The sequence below is a fragment of the Pristis pectinata genome, chromosome 30, assembly GCF_009764475.1.
Source record: "Pristis pectinata isolate sPriPec2 chromosome 30, sPriPec2.1.pri, whole genome shotgun sequence".
In the NCBI taxonomy this organism is placed as follows: Eukaryota; Metazoa; Chordata; class Chondrichthyes; order Rhinopristiformes; family Pristidae; genus Pristis; species Pristis pectinata.
This window is the reverse complement of record NC_067434.1, coordinates 17980837-18005007: the sequence shown is the minus strand read 5'-3', so window position 1 is coordinate 18005007 and position 24171 is coordinate 17980837. Positions and strand designations below refer to the sequence as shown.

The 24171-nt window shown below is 41.3% G+C and overlaps 1 protein-coding gene across 7 annotated transcripts in view; it reads right to left on the bottom strand.

The window, feature by feature from the left end:
* The window catches only part of csgalnact2 (chondroitin sulfate N-acetylgalactosaminyltransferase 2), a 90271-nt gene that overhangs the window by 51359 nt on the left and 14741 nt on the right, over nt 1–24171 (bottom strand). For 5 of the 7 annotated variants that reach the window (XM_052041385.1, XM_052041379.1, XM_052041380.1 and 2 more), the window contains 2 exons: nt 23499–23539; nt 10565–11997 (listed from right to left, as the gene is read on the bottom strand). In XM_052041385.1, coding sequence (XP_051897345.1) covers nt 10565–11279 — 715 coding nt within the window. In that variant the 5' untranslated portion in view covers nt 11280–11997; nt 23499–23539. Of the gene's footprint in view, nt 1–10564; nt 11998–17632; nt 17662–23498; nt 23540–24171 lie in introns of those variants that run through there. The other 2 variants (XM_052041384.1, XM_052041383.1) reach the window with 2 other exon arrangements.

The window sequence follows — 24171 nt, the reverse complement described above, 5'->3', positions numbered from 1 at the left end:
CTGGATTGTATTTGTGCTGCATTTTGTGAACAGGACATACTTGGCCAGTTTTCCACACTGTTGAGTAGATGCAATGGTCAGACATTCTTTGTCCACACCACTCAAACAGAAGAGCTTTCCAAATATTCATCACTCTTTCTGAGCAAGCTCCTCATTTCATTCTGAAATTTCTCTGATACTTGAATTAGCACCAAGGAAAATGCTCAGATTTCCCAAAATACATGTTAGCAGTTACATTTCTTTCACTGTATTTGGTGGAAATTCTAGGCCTTTCTTTTGAATATACAACAATCCAAAATTGTAATTAACAATTGGCCCACTGCCAAGAAAAAATCTCCAAAGAATCAACCTTGTGAAAAACTGCTAACATTGAGAACTGGCAACCATAGCGACCAAGGAGTAGGACCAGTCCACATAGCCCTGCCTGACCTGCATCTCCAAATATGAAGAGCAATTTCACACTGCCAAACCTCCGCATATACATCTCTCCCCATTTTCCACAAACTAGGATTGTAGCTGTTGCCATCAGACAGAACAAGCAGTGACCAACAGAACCGGGAGCAACTCCAGTCACAGACAGTAAAATGACCTAGTTGCAACAATGAGGAAGATGCTTCTTTGCTGGTGCTAAGGGAGATACAGTATACCAGTGGTATGTCAGCTTGCTGGGCTGGAAAAAAAAGACTCGTAGCACTGAAGCAACAAGGAAAACAATTAATACTCATTTGCAAATACAGTGGCATTGTCTGAAGTTCTTCCCTTTGCACAGAGCTTAACACTACTGAATATAAATAGTCAAGGAGAGAAAAGGATTCAGACATCTTACACAGCATACCTTCTGTAGACCCTTCACCTTTAATGATTTCCAGGAAAATACATTTTTGCATCAAAATCCAATTGAAAATTATAATAATTGAAATGGCTGAGATTCAAAATAATCACTACTGACTTGCCTGGAATAAAAGGAGAGATTTCACGTGTCCATAATCCCTGTTAAGCAATCTTTAAGTGCTCTATTAGCAGTCTACATGCTGGAAGATTGGAGGATAATATTTACAAGATCCTTAATGCCCAGTTAATTCTCTCTTGGTTCTGTCAACAGGTTCCTGCTTATACTCTCAAGTAAATGGTCACAGCAATTGTCATTTGAGATTGAACATTCAACTATGAGCCACAGAAATAAATAAATTGCTCAAAGGAATGAAAGGGTTAAATGTAGGTCTTTCTGGACAGCACTGATGCCATAATCACATCACCTCATCTCACTGATAGTTTACTCTGCTTGGAAGTTATCTTGTTATCTGCTTTCTTGGGCAGTCACAAAGCATTGAAACAGGTCCTTCTCCCACTGAGTCCACGTTGACCATCAAACACCCAATTACATTAATCCTACCCTAACCCATTTTATTCCCCCAACATTCCCATCAACTCCCCCCAGATCCTACCAATCACTTACACACTGGAGGCAAATTACAACAAACCCACACATCTGGGATGTGGGAGAAAACTAGAACACCTGTAAGAAATCCACATGGTCACAGAAATAATGTGCAAACTCCACATGGACAGCACTGGAGGCCAGGATTGTACCTGGATCACAGGAGCTATGAGGCAGCAGCTCTTTGATTTGTTGTGTATCCAATGTAAACACACTGGATAATGAGAGTGTAGGTACAATACTCTTTTGCTTTGGACTATCATCCACTTTCACATTCAACTTCTCTGCCTTTCACCTTATCATGGACCTTCCCTTCTGTTCTCTCTACCATTGTTCTTCATTTTATCCTTAGCCTTTTCCAGTTCTGATGAAAATAGTCAGAGACTAGAAATGTTACCTTTGTTTCTCTCTCCAGAGATGCTGGCTAATCTGCTGAGTAAACTCAGCATTTTTTGCTTCTATTCCATACTTTCAGTGACTGATTTAGCATATTTATAGCACCTTGCATAATGTTGGGCCACTTCACTAGTTAAACCAAAGGAACTAACCAGAATAGGGCATCAAGATGAAACATATAACGTACTTAAAAAGTGTTTTTAAGAGTACTTGATGCGTTGTTACTGACAAAGCCAGTGAATTGAGGTTAGACTAAATAGCTGTTTGCTGTCACAGGTACAATAATAGCTCCTTTGTTGGTGCAAATCAAAGTGATACATGTTCCTTCATGAAGTAATTTTAAAAACCTTTAATGAATCTCACTGAAATGTGGATTTTCACTAGTATTTTATCTGGAAAGGTCAATGGTGGAATGAAGGGGCTTATCAACTAGTTTAGATGTTATCTTCATATCAGTTTACTGTATTTAACACACTTTCTTGTTCATCCCCAAGTTTAGATATGCTAGCAGGCATTGTGGCTATGCATGAAGAGGAGGTCTTGCTGAGAGTTTAGACGAAGGTAGCAGAAATTGAAATGAAGTTTATGAGACAGGAAGCTATTCATGGAATTGCAAAAGTCAAATCGTTACTACACCGCAAATAGTAATTCATGGATTACAATGAATTTTAAAAGAAGGAAATTGTCATCCTCTGGAGGTACGAACTCCCAATAACAAGTTTTTGCTTTAAGTAAAAATTTAAATAGAGAGACTTCACAGAGCAAATTCTCTTCCTGAGGTGCTTAACAAAAACACATACTTACAGACCCATTCGATCCCGCAGCAGAAACATCTTTATCAAATATTTAATTTTGCCTTATACATGCAAACATTTTGACTCTAACTATTCTTTCGAACAAAACATTTTGCCCCAACTGCCCTCTCAGTAAAGAAATCAATATTTGTTTAACTGGTAGGAAAAGGTTCTCAGATTAACAAATCAATCAAGGGATGGCGCCTCTGACAATAGGACACCTCTTTGATATTGCACAGGAACAGCAGCTGGAATACATGATCAAAACTCAAAGCTACAATCTTTGACTGGAAGGCAAGAGTGCTGTTCACTAAAAGGCAAGATAATGTCAAAAGGCACCAAGCCATTCTGACTGCCTGTCCAGCAGCCTGCTCCAGATATAAAAAGGTAGCCATAAATCAGTAGATTTAATGGTGCTTGTTAATGAGTTCTTTTCCTTTTACAACATGATGGCAATTAAGTCAATACTGAGCAAATGGGATCTTTAACTACACATTTGAATGAATGGTTGTACATTAACTACCATACACTAGATTAGAAGTACATTTTTAGTTAAGACAATCAGGGAGCAGTGAAATTTTAAAAGGCAGTGGGAGATTTTTGCCTTATACCATTGATATTCATTCCTCATTCAAGGCTAAAGCACACACTAGAAAAATACACTTTGGTGCTATGGCTAATATTTATCCCTCAATCAACATCACTAAAACAGATGTGATCATTATCATAATGCTTTTGTAGGATCCAACAAAATGCTTTGGGATGCGAACCAAATACATGTACATTTGTTCTTTCATGTTCATCTACTCACTGGATCCTGAAGTTTCAACAGTGGGTCAGAAAACAAGAATTAAGAGACATAAATGCAGCTCCAGATAAATATCTGCACCTCTGACATTAGAAACTGCAGCAGGATGTCCAATTTTAAGATGGCTGATTAAGGTGCTGCTCGAGGGCAGTGGGTAAAGATTTTTCAGATCAACATTCCTCATTCCCCACCAGTAAATTAAAAATTGCTGTTCATGGGTTTTTATGATGCAGAAAAAAAAAATGCCATATTTGACTACAAAGCAACAGTAATAACACATCAAACTAATTAAACATTGCCACTTGAAGTAAGTGTTAGCCAACATAGCTAGATTAGGTAAAACAAACATTTGGCAAGATGTCGACTGTAGGAAGAAAATGTCTTTAGCCAAATACTTTCAAACTCTATCTGAAAAGTGCCATCAGCAAAATCTATGAGGAAAGGTAACCAAAGCTGTGTGTGTGAGGGTGCATAAAGAAAGCAGTAACCTAAAATAATGGCTGGTTTGGGGACAGCTGGGAGTTAAGTGTTTCGGGGGAGGGAGACTGTGATAAGAATACCGGAAGCTGCTTGAAAGGTAAAGGTGTACAGAAAGTTTGAAAGATTATGAGTGATAACAGCAAAAATAATCAAGACAGTGGAATGCAAAGAGAGAGGTCCAGTAACCTAGAGGTTACACTACCGGATTAGTATCCAGAGGCATAGATTACCGATCTGGAAAACTGACTTTGACCATTATTACAGTGGTCAGCAAATTCACACTCTAGTTAACCAAGTCATAGAGTCATAGAGCAATACAGCTCAGATACAGGCCCTTTGGCCCAACGAGACCATGCCCACCCAGCTAGTCCCAATTTCCGGCATTTGGCCCATATCCCTCTAAATCCCACCCCTCCATGTACCTATCCAAGTGCTTCTTAAATGATACTATTATACCTGCCTCAACCACTTCCTCTGGTTGCTCATTCCATATGTTCACCACCCTCTGCGTGAAAAAGTTGCCCCTCAGGTCCCTTTTAAAGCTTTCCCCTCTCACCCTAAATCTATGCCCCCTGGTTTTGGGGAAAAGTCTGTTACCATCCACCTTATCTATGCCCCTCATATTTTTAAACATTTTATAAGGTCGCCCCCTCATCGTCCTACGTTCCAAGGAATAAAGACTTAGCCTGACCAACCTTTCCCCATAACTCAAGCCCTCTGGTCCCGGCAACATCCTTGTAAATCTTTTCTGCACTCTTTCCAGTTTAACCACATCTTTCCTATAACAGGGTGACCAAAACTGTGCACAGTGCTCCAAGTGCAGCCTCACCAATGACTTATACAACTGCAACATAATGTCCCAACTCCTATACTCAGTGCCCTGATTGATGAAGGCCAGCATGCTAAACGCTTTTATCACCACCCTGTCTACTTGTGATGCCATTTTCAATGAACTATGCACTTGTACTCTTAGTTCCCTGTGTTTCATTACACTCCCTAGTGCCCTACCATTCATAGTACAAGTCCTATGCTGGTTTGACTTTCCAAAATGTATCACCTCACACTTATCTGTATTGAAATCCATTTGCCACTCCTCAACCCACTTCCCTAACTGATCAAGATCCCTCGTAACCTATGATAACCTTCTTAACTATCAACAACACCTCCTAATTTCGTGTCATCTGCAAACTTACTGATCAAGCCTTGTGGATTCGCATCCAAATCATTTATGTAAATAATGAATAACAAGGGTCCCAACATCGATCCCTGCGACACACTACTGGTCACTGGCCTCCATTCCGAGAAACAACCTTCAACCAGCACCCTCTGCTTCCCACCTCCAAGCCAATTTTGGATCCACCTAACTAGCCCTCCCTGAATTCCACGGGACCTAACCTATCAGACCAGCCTACCATGCGGGACCTTGTCAAAGGCCTTGCTAAAGTCAAATAGACAACATCCACTGCCCTACCCTCATCCATCTTTTTGGTTACTTCTTCAAAAAATTCCAGAAGGTTCATCAAACATGACTTTCCATGCACAAAGCCATGTTGACTCCTCCTAATCAGACTCTGTCTATCCAAATGCTGGGAGATCCTGTCCCTCAGAATTCCCTCCAGTAACTTCCCACTACTGATGTCAGGTTGACCGGCCTGTAGTTCCCTAAATTGTCCTTGCTACCCTTCTTAAACAAAGGAACAACATTAGCCACCTTCCAGTCTTCGGGAACTTCACCAGTAGCTAATGATGAAGCAAATATCTCCACAAGGGCCTCCACAATTTCTTGACTAGCCTCCCACAAAGCACAAAGTCCAAGGATGTATTCAGTCAGGCCCTGTGGATTTACCCATCTTAAGGCTGCAAATACCGCCTCCCTGGTAATATGAATTTCCTCTAAAACATCTCCACTAGTTTCCCTTATCTCTTGAGCAACCATGGTTTTCTCCTCAGTAAACACCAATGAGAAATATTCATTAAAAATCCCACCCATCCCCTGCGGCTCAAGACGTAGGCAGCCCTGCTGATCTCTAAGGGGACCTACTCTCTCCTTAGCCACCCTTTTACTCCTTATATAGCTATAGAACCTCTTGGGATTTTCCTTAACCTTACCTGTCAAATCCTACTCATACCCTCTGTTTGCCCTCCTGATTTCCCTCAAGAGAATTCTTAATCTTTTTATCGTCATCAAGGGATTCACTCATCCCCAACTTCCTAAACCCAATGTGTGCTTCCTTCTTTTTCTTGACCAGAGCCTCGATATCCCTCATCAGCCACGGTTCCCTAAACTTGCCAGGTTTACCCTTCACCTAACAGGAACATGCTGCTCCTGAACTCTTGATATCACACTCTTAAAAGCCTCCCACTTGCTATTCGTTCCTTTCCCTTCAAACAGGCTCACCCAGTCAACCTCTGCTAGGTCCTGCCTAATTCCCCCAGAATTAGCCTTGCTCCAGTTTAGGACCCTAACTTGAGGATCTGTCCTTCCTTTCCCACCACTACCTTAAAACTAATAGAATTATGGTCACTAGAGCCAAAGTGCTCCTTGACTGCTACTTCAGTTACTTGCCCTACCACATTCCCTAAGAGGAGGTCCAGTATTGCACCCTCCTGAGTAGGGTCCTCTATATATTGACTCAGGAAACTTTCCTGGACACATTTCACAAATTCCACCCCGTCTAAGCCCATAACACTCTGGGTAGTCCAGTCAAAAACCAGGGAAATTAAAATCTCCCACTAATGCAACCCTATTATTCTTACAACTATTAGTAATTTCTCTGCACACCTGCTCCTCAAGTTCTTGCTGACTACTGGAAGGTCTATAATACAGCCCCACTAGAGTGTCCCTTCTCTTATTGTTTCTAAGTTCTACCTATATGGCCAAGAATATCATCTCTAAGTACTGCTGTTATGTCCTCCCTTGTCAAAAAGGCAACACCCCTTCCTCGCTTACCTGTACCTCTGTCACATCTGTAGGATCTGTAGCCTGGAATACTGAGCTGCCAGTCCTGCCCTTCCCTCAGCCACGTTTCTGTTATGGCTATAGCATCCCAGTCCTCAGAGCCAATCCACACTCTGAGTTCGTCAGCCTTACCTGTTAAACCTTGTGCAATGAAGTAAATGCAGTTTAACTGGGTATTCCTTTCCCTGCCTTTACTGTGCCCCTAGCTATCCTGAGTACTAAACTTGCTCTCGCTGGCTACTTTATCCCATGACTTGCTCCTGCTCAGAGTCCCATCCCTCTGCCAATCTAGTTTAAACCCTCCCGTGTAGCATTAGCAAATTTCCCTGCAAGGATATTGGTCCCTCTCTGGTTCAAGTGCAACCCGTCCCTCTTGGACAGGTCGCCTCTACCCCAGAAAAGTCCAAGAACCTGAACCCCTGCCCCCCTGCACCAGCTCCTCAGCCACAAATTCATCTGGCCTATCCTTCTATTTCTGACCTCACTAGCACGTGGCACCAGGAGTAATCCAGAGACCACCACCCTCAAGGTCCTGCTTCTTAACTTCTTACCTAACTCCCTATACTCATTCTGCAGGACCTCATCCTTTGTTCTACCCATGTCATTTGTACCAACATGTACAATAACTTCTGGCTGTTCGCTCTCCCCCTCGAGTATTTTCTGCAGCTGCTCAGAGACATCCTTGACCCTGGCACCTGGAGGCAACACACCATCCTGGGATCTCTTCTGTGGCCATAGAATCTCCTGTCTGCCCCCCTCACTACCAAGTCTCCTATCACTATCTCCCTGTCTGATTGCACCCTTTCCCTCTGAGCCAGTCACAGTGCCAGAGACCTGACTACTGCTGCTAACCCCTGAGAGAACATCCCCCGCAACAGTATCCAAAGAGGTATATCTGTTAGTGAGGGGTATAGCCACAGGGGAACGCTGCACTGACTGCCTACTCCCCTTACTTTTCCTGGTGGTCACCCATCTATCTGAAGCCTGTACTCTGGGTGTGACCACCTCCATAACAGTCTCATCTATGATGTTCTCAGATTCCCAGATGATCCTGAGTACATCCAACTCCAGCTCCAATCCTTTGACCCGAACATCAGGAGCTGCAGCTGGGTGCACTTCCCACAGATGTAGTCATCAGGGAGACCACGAGGTTCCCTGACTTGCGGGAGAAGCATTCCACTGTCCTGACTGCCATCCTGCCTATACTGAATCAAGTATTAAGGATCAACAACAAAATAAAACCTTACTTGTGCCTCCTCATCGAAGCCTTTTTAAAGATCTGCTCTTACTCCCAACACGTGGGCCACTTACTCAGCCTCTTCACGCAGAAACCTCTTGAGCCAAAGCCTCCCCACTCTCACTGGCCCACTGTCACAATGGCCGCTCTGCTCGACACTACCTTCTTTTCATTGGCTGCTGTTAATTAGCTAATCAACCAATCAACTGTTAACTAACGATTTGCAAATATGCCCGAGTCCTGTAAAGTCAAACTCACAAGCAAGCCCCGAGACCTACCTCTTTTAAACTCTCTGCTCTTGCTCCAAGTCTCAAGTTCTGTAAAGTGAAACTCATCAAGTCGGCAATAAAAAAATTACTATCAGTAGCAGTGACCATGAAACTACTTCAATGTTGTTCACCAATGTCCTTCAGGGAAATCTGCCCTACTGACCCAATCTTTGCAATGTGGCGGACTCTTCTCTCCAAAAAGGCAAGCCGCATGGTTTAAGAGAATGGGTAATAAGTACTGAGCTAGCTAGTGATACCCATATCACATGAATGAATGAATAAATAAAAAAAACACTAAACCAAAAAGAACCCAAATTAAAATGCTTGAACATACAGGAAAACAAAGCTGGAGATCTAGAATCATTGGTTAAAATAGAATCATGACATAATGGTAAGTAATATTACCAATGTAAGGCCAGTACTGGTAATATTAGTAAGAGAGTGGCAAAGACTTGAGAAAGGTCAAAGTGAGGAAGTGCTAAGATACTAACTCAGTTTTCAGGTGGCCCTGGATGCCACGACCCTACAAGGGTTGTAGGAGAATGAGCAGGGGTTGGTACCAAAGGAGACATGCAGCACAAATAAATAGACAACAAAACAAACAGCAAATGAATGAAAGGCAACTCAGATTTGGCAGCATCTTGAGAAAGTCCCGATGGATGTTGTAATACTCAGCCAATATCTTGGAGTGTATGAGGGCACAGTGTCAAGGAGCAACAGATTTATTCAAATATCTCCTCACTCCTACAACTTCGGATGAAATTCCACCTGCAATATGTACTGCAGTCGATGAGCAAACTAGGTCAGGTAACTGGGTACTTAAAAAGAACATTAAAAGTTGAGGATTAGAACTCTTTTGCACATTCCAAACACATTTGAGATGAGTTGAGAAGCAAGGCCTGAGACATGCAGTAAATGTGGATGCCACAAGTTAGCATTCTAACATATTTCACAATTCGTTTATTTATGCCTGCTGGAGTTCTTAAAGTAAAACTGCAGTATGTTCAACATATCAAAATCCTACAGATAAAGAACTTTATTGGCAAATTAATCTCTTTGTGGTGATGTTGAAAGGAATGTTTAACCAGACAATACCTTGAACTTTTTTGATTAGTCATATACATTCATTCTAACCACCAAAGCAGTGACATTGGTTTATTCACCTAAAAAGGACAACACCTGCCAACTCAGTTTTACTTCAGGAAGCCCTTAACACTCCCTACAATACTGCACTTGGATTGTATAGTTTTATATGGATAATGCCTCTGTTTAAGTAGCAGGCAAAGTGATATCAAATGAATGCATTATGTATTTTTTTTGTTGTTTATAATATATCTAAGACAATTTCTAGTCTATTCACTGAAGGCAGCTGGATCCTTGCAAAATCCCTAGTTAAAACACAAGCCTACACTGCTCTGCAAGTACAGAACCACACAGGAAATTGTGGGTATGAAACCCATTTCAGAAACTCAAACATAAAATTCTAGACAGAACGTGTATGCAATATGGAGGGGTGCAGCACTGGTAGAGATGTGTTGTTAAACTAAGCCCACTCTCTTCTTGAAAGAATGTTAGATATCCCAATGCATTCTTTCCAATTAAGATACAGGGGTTACCCCAGTGTCCTGCCCAATATTTACCTCTGAATCATCAATACCAAAAATAGATTATTTGGTCATCATCTCACTGCAGTTACTGAGTGCTCAAGTACGTCCAAATTGGTAGCCACTTTTCCTTCACTGCAATAGTTACACATTTCAAAAGTACTTAATTGTGTGTTTTAGGAGGGGAGTGGCTGGCATCCAAGGTCATGAAGGTAAAATTTTAAATGCAAGTCTCTCCTATTTCTTAACTGCATGTTAAAACGTTGACTGAAAAATCAAAAAACTGCAAATGCTGGAAATCTGAAATAAAAACAAAAATTGTTGTAAAAACTCAACAGGTCAGGCAACATCTGTGGAAACACAAACAGCTAACATTACAAATCAAGACTCTTCAAAGCTCAGAGAGAGAGAGAGAGAGATACAAGTTAGTCTCAGTATCAGAGAAGGTGGGAGAGGGCAATGGATGTAAGAAAGGGGATTTCTCTCTTAGGCAGTTACAGGGCAGTTCAGATCAGATTAATCTTTATCTGTGTAATATATTGCTAATGTGTAGTCTGTATAAAATATTGAATACTGCACCTTCTACAAAGTCATTCTCAGTGTAGGTATGCTTCTGCATTCGATTATCTTCTTCATCATCATCGTCATTGTCAACATTAGCCTCCTCTTCCTCGGGGTTATTCAGCACCTCCAAGCCAGCCTCAATGGCTTCAGCAAAGTCATCCCTTCGATCTTTCCTCACCACCTTCTCTTCAGGGTGCCGGGTCAGGCCCATCTCTAGCTGGTACACTTTATTCAAAGTAAAGCTTTCAAAGGGCACCACAGCATACTCACTGGGCACCCTGGCACCCATGCTAACCTCAGCCTTATCAATCTGAGAGTGCAGGAACTCCAGCAGATCATTGGGCAAGTTCTCCTTGCTGCTCAGTGCTCCTCCCACATTTTGAGATGGGCTCTTTCTCTCTTGTACATTTTTCAGCTTCTCACTCATTTCCTGCAGCTCCTTCTTCAGCTGGGTGATCTGCCGCTTGAGGCTCGCAGCACGAGTCAGGTAGTGCTCCTCCTGTTCCTGAAGGAGAGCTTGATAGTACTCTTTACCATACTGTTTGCCTGGAATGCCAAGGAGGAGGGAATCGTTATCTGGCCGAGGGGTGCATTCCAACAAGTAGAGTAGGGAGATGAGACTGAAAAACAGAGCGAGGCCTAGCAGCAGACGCCTTGTCCAAACTTTGATTAGTAGGCCTCGGCGAGGCATTACTTCAAGAATTATGGCACACAGTCTTGTAAAGTTCATTCCAGTCCAGCTAGCTTCAAGATAGCCATGGAGAGATTAAAGGCATACAATGCCAGATTCTCTGCAGTGGATCCAATTTTGTTTCCTCTAAGTTAGCAGAAACAAGTTAAACGAGTCCAACAGAGATTTGAGGCTTGTCCCCAGCAGTTGGGCAGTACGATGAATAAAGAGCTTCAAGCCAACTAGAATTCAGATGATTCAACAATTCTTCAGTACAGACAAATGAACCCTGGTTGTAGTCTATCTCTGCTGAGTTCCAGTCCATTCCCAGTGAGGCCCCTTTTAGAAGTCAATGGATTTTCATGGAGTGACGCCAGTTCTGTTTTATTGGCATTAGCCTATGGCCTATTTGCTTGAAACTGAAGGCAGCAACTTCCAGTGAAGTTGGGTGCCCATCAAGTCTCATGCAGGCAAGGCAAACCTCAAAGGATAACTGCTGATCAAGAACAGGCTACTGAGCAGTTTAATGCAGCTAATTAAACAGGTCAGAGCAAACTAGGGCTTTGTAAAGCAGCTAAAGCCCATTGAAAATACTTAATAGGTCTAGTTCACCAGATGCCATTATGTCAAAAAGAAAACAAAAACTTTACAGTGTTTGTCAAACCGCCTTGATTTTTCCGATAATTATCCTGGGCATCACAGTAGGGTGTTGCTGGCTGTCTTTACCCCAGATATAGTTTCTGGCTCGACATGAATTAGTGACCTCGCAGCCTGTCTCCTGAAATGGTCAGAAAAAAAATAAAATTAGGTTAAAGTGTAAATCAGGAAAAAAAAAGTTCTCCTAAGTACAGAAAACAACATGCACACTTTAACCAGGTTTAATGACTCAGTAACATCTAGCTTACAAACAACTCCATTTACAGACTGGTAGAGATTTAAGGATGAGTAACATACTTCACATAAAATAGTTGCAATATAACAATAATCGGCATTTATACAATACCCTTAATTTGCAAAATACCTCAAGGAGCCTCATAGCAGAATAATCACACAAACTTCAACACCGAGCAATTTAGAAAAGTTAGAACTGGTTGTTATTTGGAGTGAAGGCAGGAGAGGGAATTACGTGGCTTAGTGGCTAGACTACTGAATGCGTGACCACTAATGGTGCAGCAATAGAAATCACAGATGCACAATAGATCAGAACTGGTGGATCATAAAGATCTCGGTGAGATGTAGGAGGATAAAGAGATAAAGAAGGCCAAGCCCATGGAGGAATTTGAGCACAAGGATCGAAACACGAACTTGTTCTAACTTCTGGAAGACATTATCGGTTACAGGCGAAATCAATCATTGCAGAATGAAACATTTTCACAAGATATAGCAACAGAAATAGCATCAATAAAACTCAAAATTTGTAGAATACTGAATTTGCAAGACATTTGTGCAATACAGTTACGTTATGGACAATTCTAAACAGGCAGAAATATAATGAACTGACAGATTGCACAGGATCCAGTTTCAAAACAATGTGAGGAGTTTAAATGACAGAATCCAAAGCAGAAGGGTACTCTCAGAAGGGGTTTCAACTTTAACCTTTTATCCTGTATTTAAAGAAAAATTTTGACACAATTTTATTTTGTGAGGAAAGTGTGACTTTCTCCTTCAAGTTTACTTCAAAGCAAACAAGTTTCTCCAAATATCAGTTATTTCCAAACCTATAAACATCTGAGAACTAAGGGGCTCATCCTGGATACTGATGCCTGACTCATGGGGTGAAACTTAATCATCTTCTTACAATGGTCATGTAAAGATCAGCAATCATTTAGGAAACACAGGTTACAAACTCCAACCAGTCTTAACTGGAGTTTTGTGGTTTGAACAACAATGTTTCTGCCTACTAATTTCTGTTTTTTTTAATCCAGCGATGTCCAAGTTTTGCATTCCAGGGCAGTTAGAGCAAAGTATTTTCACATTAGTAGTAGAAGCAAGATCAAGATGGAACAGGGAAGACCTTCAGCCCATCAAGTCTATCCCACCATCCGATTCGAGCATGATAGATTTATACCTTAATTTGACCAATATAACTTGTTTGTACCTTTTAATATTTTTGTCTAATAAAAAAAAATCAATCAATTTTGAAAATTTTAAATTGACCCCAGTCTCAACAGCTTTTGGTCTACATTTCTTCATATTTCCGCTATCCTTGTGTGAAGGCGTACTCCCTAAATAACCTCTCACTAATATCAAGGTTAAACCCTTTTGTTGCGGAGTCCTCCAAAGGAATGTTTCTGTCTATCCAGTATAACATATGTAAATAGATATCCCAAAAGTTTTGGGTACTACTTATTGAAGAGGAGAAGCAGGCTCAAATATCAATAGGCACTTGAATAAAGACAGAAATATAGACAAAAGGATTACTTTGTGAACCAGATCTAATTAAATGTATTCTGGTCTGAAAACAGATTTATCATGGCAACTAATAACATACAATAAAAACACACCACTCACAGCAATCATCTCAATTTTGACAAAGGACAGTTGATTGTGAAAAAAATCAAGTGTGCTGATAATTATCTTTAAAAGAGAAGTTTCACCTTGTAATAACAAAGGGCAAGTGATTATAATCTGCTTATTTCAACTGACAAGAATTTGTTGGTGCTTCCCTTCCTGTCAAATTTCTGAAATTAGAAAAAATTACTTCCTTTTTTTGCACCAACATGAGCTGATTTGTAATCGTCTCACTTGGAGTAGGTCAGGAGAAGCACCATTTTATGAAGGACAACTGTGTGATGAAAATAGATTATTTACTATCATTGTACAGCAGTGTTGTAAATTGACCTGTCCCCTCAAATGCACAAGGATAAATAGAGTAAATATGCAAATTTGGAAGTTAATGAGAGGTTTTAAGAAGGACTCACTGAAAATACAATCATTCAGCCCATTGTGCTTGTACTATGCTGAGGTTTTCAAATGAAATGATTGCTCTACCCCGACCACCGATACTTTGACATCCTTGACATCATGGGCTAAAAGGCCTGTTCCTGTACTATACTGTTCTATGTTCTAAAACATTTAATATTCCACTAATTCTCACAAACATATTTTCTTCTTCAATCTTCTCATTTTTCAGTTGGAGCACATTATTACCAATTCACCACAGATGGAAATCTTATGATTTTAAAGCTTTTCAAAAACCCATTAGAATTTTGAGTATCACTGTTAAAAGCCCATATAATCTTTCCTAATCTTGTGAATAATGCAATGTTCCAACCTTCCAAACCCTCCTCAACCATAATTCCTCACAGCATTTCAGTGAATTCTCTCAACATCTTTCCTATACTGAAGTGCCCAAAGCTGCACATAAACCTTCAACTGCAGCCTATCCACAACATAAGCATCGGGGCTCCACCAAAATCTTCTCTCAATGATTTTGTTTTTATACTTTAAGAGATTTCTTCATTAGAGTTTTTTTTTGTTTTAGTGAAGTTTGAAGTTTATCAGATCACTTATGGAATTTGGTTTTGAACCCAAAACATTATAATCTTTCTCTCAATCTTCCAAATGTTTGCATCCAAGGTTCTAGTAGGCTTCATTATTTCTATGGTCCTCCATTATACATTAAGAGTAAGGACTGAAATTGAATACAAGAACTAAATAACCATATTTTTTTAAAAAAACATGATTTCATACCACAGTAAACTCTCCAAAATAATGTTCCGTATGACAATAAGTCTGTGAGTTTAAGCTTTTACTAGCTTAAGTATACTATCGAGACAAGCTTGTACAATACAATATGAATGCTAGAGAAACAAAGGACTGCAGACGACGCTGGAATCTAGATGAAAATTAGATCCTCGGACACCTCCTCCTACCTACCCCTTAACCATGACCTCACCAAGGACCACCAGGACATTATCTCCCACACCATCACTGATCTCATAACCTTAGGAGATCTCCACCCACCCCCACAGCTACCAACATGATAGTCCCGCAACCTAGGACTGCCTGCTTCTATCTTCTCCCCAGAATCCACAAGGACTGCCCTGGCAGACCTATCGTCTCCGCACTCTCTTGCCCCACAGAGCTCATATCCTCGTACCTGGACGCTGTCCTGTCTCCCCTGGTCCAATCCCTTCCCACCTAGGTCCGTGACACATCACACACTCTCCAACTCTTCCATAGCTTTAAGTTCTCCGGCACACACAACTTCATCCTCGTCATGGATGTCCAGTCCCGATATACCTCCATTCCCCATCATCATGGCCTCACTGCCCTCCATTTCTTTCTTGACCAAAGACAGAACCAGTCCCCTTCCACAAACACTCTCCTCCACCTGGCTGAACTTGTCCTCACCCTAAACAACTTCACTTTCGATTCCTCTCACTTCTTACAGACCAAAGGCATAGCCATGTGCACTCACATGGGCCTCAGCTATGCCTGCCTCTTCGTTGGCTACATTGAACAGTCTGTATTCCAAGCCTACTCCGGCCCCATTCCTCAACTTTCTCCGCTATATCAATGACTGCATTGGTGCCACCTCTTGCACCCATGCGGAACTCGACAGTTTCATAAATTTTGCCACTAACTTTCACCCTGCTCTCCAATTCACTTAGACTATCTCTGACACCTCTCTCTCTCCTTCCATCTCCATCTCAGGAGATTCCTTATCCACCAACATCTTCTACAAACCCACTGACGCCCACAGCTACCTCGATTACAGCTCCTCCCTCCCTGTCTCTTGCAAGGATGCTCTCCCTTTTTCTCAATTTCTCCGCCTCCGCCCCCATGATGAGGCTTTCCACTCCAGGACATCCGAGATGTCCAACTTCTTTACTAACCATGGCTTCTCTCCTACAGTGGTCGAGAAAGCTCGCACCCACATCTCTGCCATTTCCCGCACCTCTGCTCTCACCCCCACCCCTCCCAGACACATCAGGGATAGAGTCCCCCTTGTCTTCACATTTCATCCTATTAGCCTACATATCCAATACATCATTCTCCGCCAGTTCTGCTATCTCCAACTGGACCCCACCACCAAGCATATCTTCCCCTCCCCACCCCCTTCTGCATTTCGCAACTCACTAGTTCACCACTCCCACCCCACCCCAGGAACTTTCCACTGCCCCCGCCATAAGTGCAACAGCCCTACACCACCTCCATCCAGGACCCAAACAGTCCTTTCAGGTGAGACAGATTTATCTGCACCTCCCTTAATATCATCTGCTGCATTCGGTGCTCCAAGTATGGCCTCCTCTACATTGGCGAGACCAAACACAGACTAGGTGACTGTTTCGCAGAACACCTGTGCTCTGTCCGTAACCGCGACCTACATCTCCCCATTGCCAGCCACTTCAACTCCCCCCCAATCAGTCCTCAGCCTCTTCCAATGCCAGGAGAATTCCAAGTGCAAACTGGAGGAACAGGACCTCATTTTCCATCTTGGAGCCTTGCAGCCTAACGGCATGAACATTGAATTCACCCACCCCTTCCACACCCACCATGCCTCTTCTTTTCTTCTCTTTCCTAGCCCCCCTCTCTTTTTTCCTCCTTACCTTTGACCCAACCCCCAGTGGATCTGCTCTGCCCTCCTCCCCCACACCTGCCTGTCACCATCTCTTACCTGCATCTACGCAGCACCACCTTGCGCCCACCCCACCTCCCCTGTTTTGTCCACCTATCATTGCTCTGCTTTTCCCTCCTATATACTGGACTTCCTCCTTTCCTATCTTCAGTCTCGAAGAAGGGTCCTGACCTGAAATGTTGACCGCCTGCTTTTCTCCACAGATGCTGCCTGGCCTGCTGAGTTCCTCCAGCATCACCGTGTTCTCCACAATGTGAATGCTGCCTTTATTTGAGATAGGAGATTAACCACAGCCCTGTGATATTTTCAATAAAAAGAAATCTATGTCCTGGCCACTTCGCTCCCTCAAAAAACAAACTGGTTGTTTTTTTGGATGTTCCTGTGAAAGACTTGTCACATTTGCCAACCCAACAGCCATGACGCTTCATTCCAGAAGCACATTCTACACTGCAAAATGCTATATAAATATAAACTCTTTGGGCAAAACACTATGGAAAAGCTATAACCAAGGTCTTAGCAATAACTTTACAAACCACCCTGCTTTTAGTACTTCCAAGTGATCCTACACTGAAGAGATCCTGATCCATCTAAACAGCCCAGTGATCTCCAGATCATGCTAGCATTGCAATATCTAAAACAGCAACTTGCATTAGGTAGTGCCTTTAATGTTGGAAGACACTTCATAGAGGTGTGATTTAACAGAATTTAACTCCTTTAACTCCAAGGCTTTAAGAAGTTTAAAGGAGAGTTGGGGTGGGGAGAGGAAGTGGATACTGCAGAATTTAGGGCTTGAAGGCAAGGCTGCCATAGAGAGAGGAATTAAAATCACCATGAGCTGATGACCATAAAAGGAGGAGTATAAGGGCTGCACTGTGCAGAATGTTGTTGGTGCTCATCCCGTCTGCTGATCTTGTTCCTTTCCAGCAGCTCTGGAAAACACCACATTGCACAATGTCCATCATTTCTCTTTCAGGTAGCTTCTTCCACTAAGATCTTGCTTCATGAAGTTTTAATGAGAAAATCTACAACTCATTTTTTTTTATTATACATGACCAAAACAGGGCACTTTCTCTTACACCTTCAAAAAACTAGACTCCATTTGCTAATTAGCAACTATCACATCCGGTGGGATTAAATAATTAAAGATATTTCCTGATATAAAGAATGGACAGAAAAATAAATAAAATAAATGAGAACAACAGGAAAACACAAAGACAAAAATGGTTTTACTCTTTTCAAAAGTCAGAGGAATATTCAAACTACCGTCGTTACTTGAGGCAGTGTCCTAACTGTATCCTGAGATCCACGATCAATGCCACGTGCAGGCACGTACATGTTCAACTTCTCTAGAACAGTACTATTCTCTATCTCAAATCTGTTGTGTCCACAGTTCCACCACTCTTCTGTCCTCACCCAGCACTCTCCCGTCCACAGCACCTTCTCAAGCAACCGGAGTAGACTTATCCATTCACCTTCTCCTTTCCCACCAGCCAGGGCCCAAATAATCATTCCAGGTGAAGAAATGATTCACTTGCACTTCTAGTCTACTGCATTCGGCATTCTCAATCTGGCCTCCTCTGCACTGGAGAAACCAAGTGCAGATTGAGTGATCATTTTGTGGAGTGCTTGCACTCAGACCGCAGGCCAGTGTAATTCTGAATTCCACTCCTATTCCAACTTGTCTGCGGCTTCCACTTCCACAGTGAAGCCCAAATGTAAACTAGAGGAGCAACATCTTATCTTCTGTCGAGGCATTTTGTCACCTTCTGTAATGAACATTGAATTTTCCAGCTTTAGGTAAACTGTTCCCATTATTCTTCTTATGTCCCTTTCTCACCCTATTTCTATAAAATATCTTGCTAACAGTCAGTATTCCTACTCCTTGTCACCTGGTCTGTCTCAACTAATCTCTTCATATTCTTTTGTCTTATACCTCACTCCACCATCCACCTCTACTTTCAAAACCGACACCCTCCATTCTTCCCCCAGTTCTGAGGAAGGATCCCTGACCCAACACATTAAATGGTTTCTCCTTCCACAGAAGCTGCTTGACTGGCTGAGTCCTTTCACCATTTCTGTGCTTGTTACTTTTTTTTTTACAGATCCTGATGGGCTTGCTGTGCATTTTCAATATTCTCTCTTTCAATTTCACGCCAATGCCATAACCATTTGCTCAGTTTACCCACAAAATTCACTCAGTGTAGTGTGAAACTGAGCTAAATAACTTCTCAGCACTGAAAATCTACCAGTGTCAGCCATGGCTCAGTGGGGCAGCACTCCTACTGAGTCAGAAGGCAGCGGATTCAATTTCCACATCAGATTTCCACATCCATATTGATTACTGTGGGAAGGCTACATTGTCAGAGATGTAGCTTATCAAATGAAATTTTACAACCAGTCAACTAATCCATCTTATCAGGTGGACATAAAAAAATTCATATGGAACTTCACTTGCATCCAGTCCAATGGTCATCTCTCCACCAATATCAACAAAAGAGTTAATAAGGTCTGCACAAATTGGCTCCTCTATAACGAAAAACTGCAACCACAGTTTGAAAGCACTTCAACAGCAGTAAAGTGGAGATACAAGAGACTGTGGATGGTGGAATCCAGAGCAAAAAAAAAACTTGCTGCTGGAGGAACTCAGCGGGTCAGGCAGCATCTATGGAGGCAAAAGGACAAGTTGATGTTTCGGCTGTCCAGAAGCCACGACATATCAATTCAAGACTACTTCTTAGTTTGCATCACGCTGCAGCCAGCTCATGAATTGCACTGATGTTGGCTCAATCATTGTGGAAGGAAGGAAGTGGAACAGAATCTGAACATCCTACACCCAGTTTGATGTTGTGAGACCAGCAGAGGAAATAGTTTCCAGCATTTATATAACAGTACCACCTTGGAATCTAAATTGAAGTGATGCCAAACTTCTTTCTCGTCTCTTCCTTGGCTACAGAGATGAGAAAGAAACAGAATCTCCTTCCTAAAAATGCATAGAAATAGCATAAGTGGGACCTGAATGTAGCGAGTTATATTCTTCCCTAAACTAACCCAGCCAAATTTCCCTCATATTTTTTTCCTGAAGACAACATTAGTTAGGGAGGATCTGTGAGACAAAGACAAAACATTTTCTGCAATTATTGCACCATAATCCTCCAAATAGCATAGACTATCTTATAAAATTAGGATAGAGTCACAGGGACCAGGTAGAATTTTACAGAGGGTCTCGGGAGTGTGTCAGGAGAGGAGGCTAGCAATCCTTGGGATTAGATTGCAAGGGGATGACCTGCAATGGAATTATACTAATTTTTTTGCTAGGAATATCCTTATATTTGAAACACACAGTCATAAAATTTTAAAATACTTGGCAAGATTGTGAAAATATGGATGTAACATTTAATATTTTAAAAATTGGATTTGTTTATACAAGATACTTCAACTTTGTAGCACCATTCAAGAACTCATCATCCTAACTCCCTGCTCCATGTCATCAAACTCTAGTCTCTCAGGAGCTACTGTTCAGAGTTTCTATTATTCAAGAAAGATGAGCTATTTCACCAAGTTCTTACTAACACATCTGCTTTCAACGTGCTTACTCTAAAAATTAAGGCAGCAAACCAAACAAAAACCATCCAGGCCAGGGATCTGCAACATGGTTATTAACCCCTTTGCCTGCACAGCCACCTTTATCAGAAGACGAGGTTAACATTTGAAGTAGGGAAAGGTACAAGGCCATGGGAAGAGCATGATTCCACTCTGCCATTCCAGCCTAGTATCTCATTTCCAAGATTCAGTTTTTATTCCCTCATCTCCATTTTATAATAAAATGGCAAAATGTTGGAAACACTCAGCAGGTCAGGCAGCATCTAAAGAAAGAGAAATAGTTACGTTTCAGGTCCGGGACCTTCATCACTGGGAAAGAGAGGGAACAAGTTAGTTTTAGGTAGCAGAGAAGGTGGGGGTGGGACAAAAGGAGCATCTCTGATAAGGTGAGCTCAATGACTTAATGTGGCACTTAAAATCAGATTAAGCTTCTTTTACTGTAGGATGTGACCAGCAGGCTAGATTATACAAAAAGAACGGAGCCAAAATGATAGCAGGCAGAAATGGCCAGCTCTGATACAAACATAAGAAAAGATTTATCTAAAAGATGGAGGATTCAGTATTAAGTCCTGCAAGCTGCAAACTGCCCAGATGGAAGATAAGATCAGAGTCATACAGCATTGAAACAGGCCAATCAGCCCATCATGTCCACACCAACCAGTAGGCACCAATCCGTATTAATCCCATCTTCCAGTCCTTGGCCTGTAGCCTTTAATGCCTAGGTGATTCAAGTGCTCAACACTGTGTCAAAACTGTGCATGGTTTAAAAAGCTTATGCCTCTCATCCATTCTGTGCCAATGTTGTTCCTCAAGCTTGTGTTGGGCCTCATTATAACAGTGCAGAAAGGTCAGCGTGGAAATGGGAGAGCGAATTAAAGTGATAGGCAACCTGAAGATCTGGGTCACTCCTGCAGACTGAGTACAGGTGCTCTGTAAAGCAATTACCCAATCTTTCCCCAGAGTCTGCCTGACCTGCTCCGTATTTTCTTCATTTTCTGTTTTTATTTTAGATTTCCAGCATCTGTAGTTTTAATTTTTTTTTAAACAGCACCTCCTGACATACCTTTACCATTGTTTTCAACTGGCAGCATCATTATTTGCGTCATTCACGGTCTCGTGGTCACCATCCTCTCACCAACTTCCCCTTTTGTTCTCTCTGCCCCTCTTCCCCGTCTTTGCAACTTAATACTTGTTTCATTTCGAACTTTTTCCACTTTAACTGTTTCTCTCTCCATAGATGCTGGCTAACCCATTGAGTATTTTTGGCATTTTGTGGTTAATATAGTAACATTAGTACTACACTGTTCCCAAGATCCAGTGGTCTCAATCTACACTTAATGTTCTTATAAATTAACAGAAAGGGTACACTTTTTTTGTTCAACAGGACCCTTTTACAACTAAAGTAAACAATACATTAACTACTTGTATCAGATTTAGTAGGACAGCTTGTAAAATGCAGTGCTGCATTAAGAATTTTTAATATTAAAGAAAACAAGTAGATTATTTGGTAGCTGACAGACATTTCCTCTGGGTAGAGTCCAAGAACTCTTAAAAGGGCATTGCTGCTGGACTAGAAATGAAGCTCTTTGTGTTACATCAAAACTCAGAGCAAGGTTTTGAACAATAGAAACCAAAAACTAAACATAGCAACTTACCTTTAACATAATAAATTGTCCCAGTGCATCCCACGGGAACACTAAAATAAAATTTGGCACTGCCACAAACAGTAAACTATTAGGACAAGTGACCAAAGGTTTAGTCAAAGTTTAGCTCAAAGAGCATCAAAATGGTAATAGGCGGGGAGGGCAAAGGCTAAGAGATATAGGGAGGGAATTGCAAAGTTTAGGACACAGGCAACTGAAGGACTGCTACCAACAATAGAGCAATTAAAACAGGGAATACAAAAGAATCCAGAATTAGAAGATCTTGGATTGGGGGCTACAGAACTTAAACATGGTTATATAACTGCACTGAGAACAGTTTAAAATTCAGTTTTAAAAAAATGCATGGAGCCACACTCATGATAAAGACTGGGGGGACTGTAATAAGAAAAGCAAAGTATGTGGAAATGACCAAAAAATCAGACAGAAACTCACTTTAGAATGCATCTAACCTACTCCAAGTATTTCCCATCTCCTTTTGTTAGCAGAAATATTGCAGTTGAAGGTAATAAGGTAAACCCTTACATTGTTATAAATTAAAAGTCACACAATAAAGCTGAGGTTTGAACTAGTATACTAAATTGACAACCTAATAAGTGATTAATTCACAAGACTAACTTAATATTAAGGCAGCATGTATTTTAATGCCACTAAGCCCATTCACTTCAATGCCTCAAGTATAACTTTCACTGTTGAGACCTCTGTTTATTTACTTTCCCACAGGAGGCAGGCAAGACCATGATAAAACCACAATGGTGACCTTCATCCAGTCAACAGCATCGCACATTTAGCTTTGGTGAGGAAAAGTGCAGCGCACATAAAAATTTGAATCTGCAGCACCGTCAGCATCATACACATGAGAAAAATTAATAAAAAGGGGTAACCTATAAATGTTTGAATTTTACTCAGTCAGGAGAAAGATGGCTCATCTCCCATTCACTTTTTAAACTACATACAATTGATTTTCAATAGCTAAGTACACATTAAAAATATATGACAATAATGAACCCACACAATATAGAAAAAAAACTTATTGCAGTTTAACACAGCAAGTTAATTTTCTGAAACTGAAATACAAGGTTTTATCATCTTCCCAACAGAAGTAGTTTGCACTGTCCCAACATAATCTTTCAATTTTTGATTATAACCTCCCTTTTAAGTGCCTCATTCCTTTAATCTTTACATCTGGCTTCCACCTTTTCCACATCCCTGCCCCAAGGTCATAATTAAGCTTACAAGAAAGGTTGTTGCAATCTTAAATCGAAGGTTTACAGAGTAATTTATGGCAACAAAGGCAAACTTATTGTTTTGCCAGGGCCAGACAGCACAGATGTAGCTTTTCCAGTTTTTTTTAAAACTTTAAAATAAGATCCCTCATCAAACAGTCGTGCCTGCTTCCATGCTCTAAGTCTACTTTTGTGTGCAACAACTTACCCATATCAGTCCACTCGCTCTCCAAGCTCGTTCAATATCGTCTGGAAGGAAAGAAAGGCACTTCAGTGTCTAACTACATTTGTCTTGCTCAAAGTACAGCAGTCCATGTGTTTGTCATTACTCTAACCCACTGCAACTGTCTGCAGCACAGACCATCAATGCTTTATTTATTTGCTGTAAGTGTTGTCCTGGGCTGGAACCTGCAGCAATGTCTGTAAAACTGCTGAAGATTTTTTTTTCCAGGGAATTTGGAGGAGGGTAAGTTGGTAGGAGGAGGGGCATAAAAGGAAGTGAGGATGACTGCTTTCTTGGCAACTGGACTCCTGACAAAACAAAACTCTGCTTTAAGAGAACCTGATTTTCATCTTATCTCAAGGTTCCAAATCCCTCCTGGTTTCTTTCCAATTTCTTGCTGAATTATCCCAGATCTGTTAGCAAGATAGAAAAAAATACATTTGGTCTTTATTCTTGTAAGCAAGTTATTTTTAAATATTCTCCTCCAAAGTGTTCACACCAGGACTACATATAAGCCCTTTGAAGCAGGCTGAACAACAACTGTCTGAATTTATGCAAGGCATTTAACATAAACATTTCAGACAAAATCCAGCACCAGGCCACATTAGGAGATGTTGGAACAGATTGCCAAAAACTTGGTGAAAGAGATAGGTTTTAA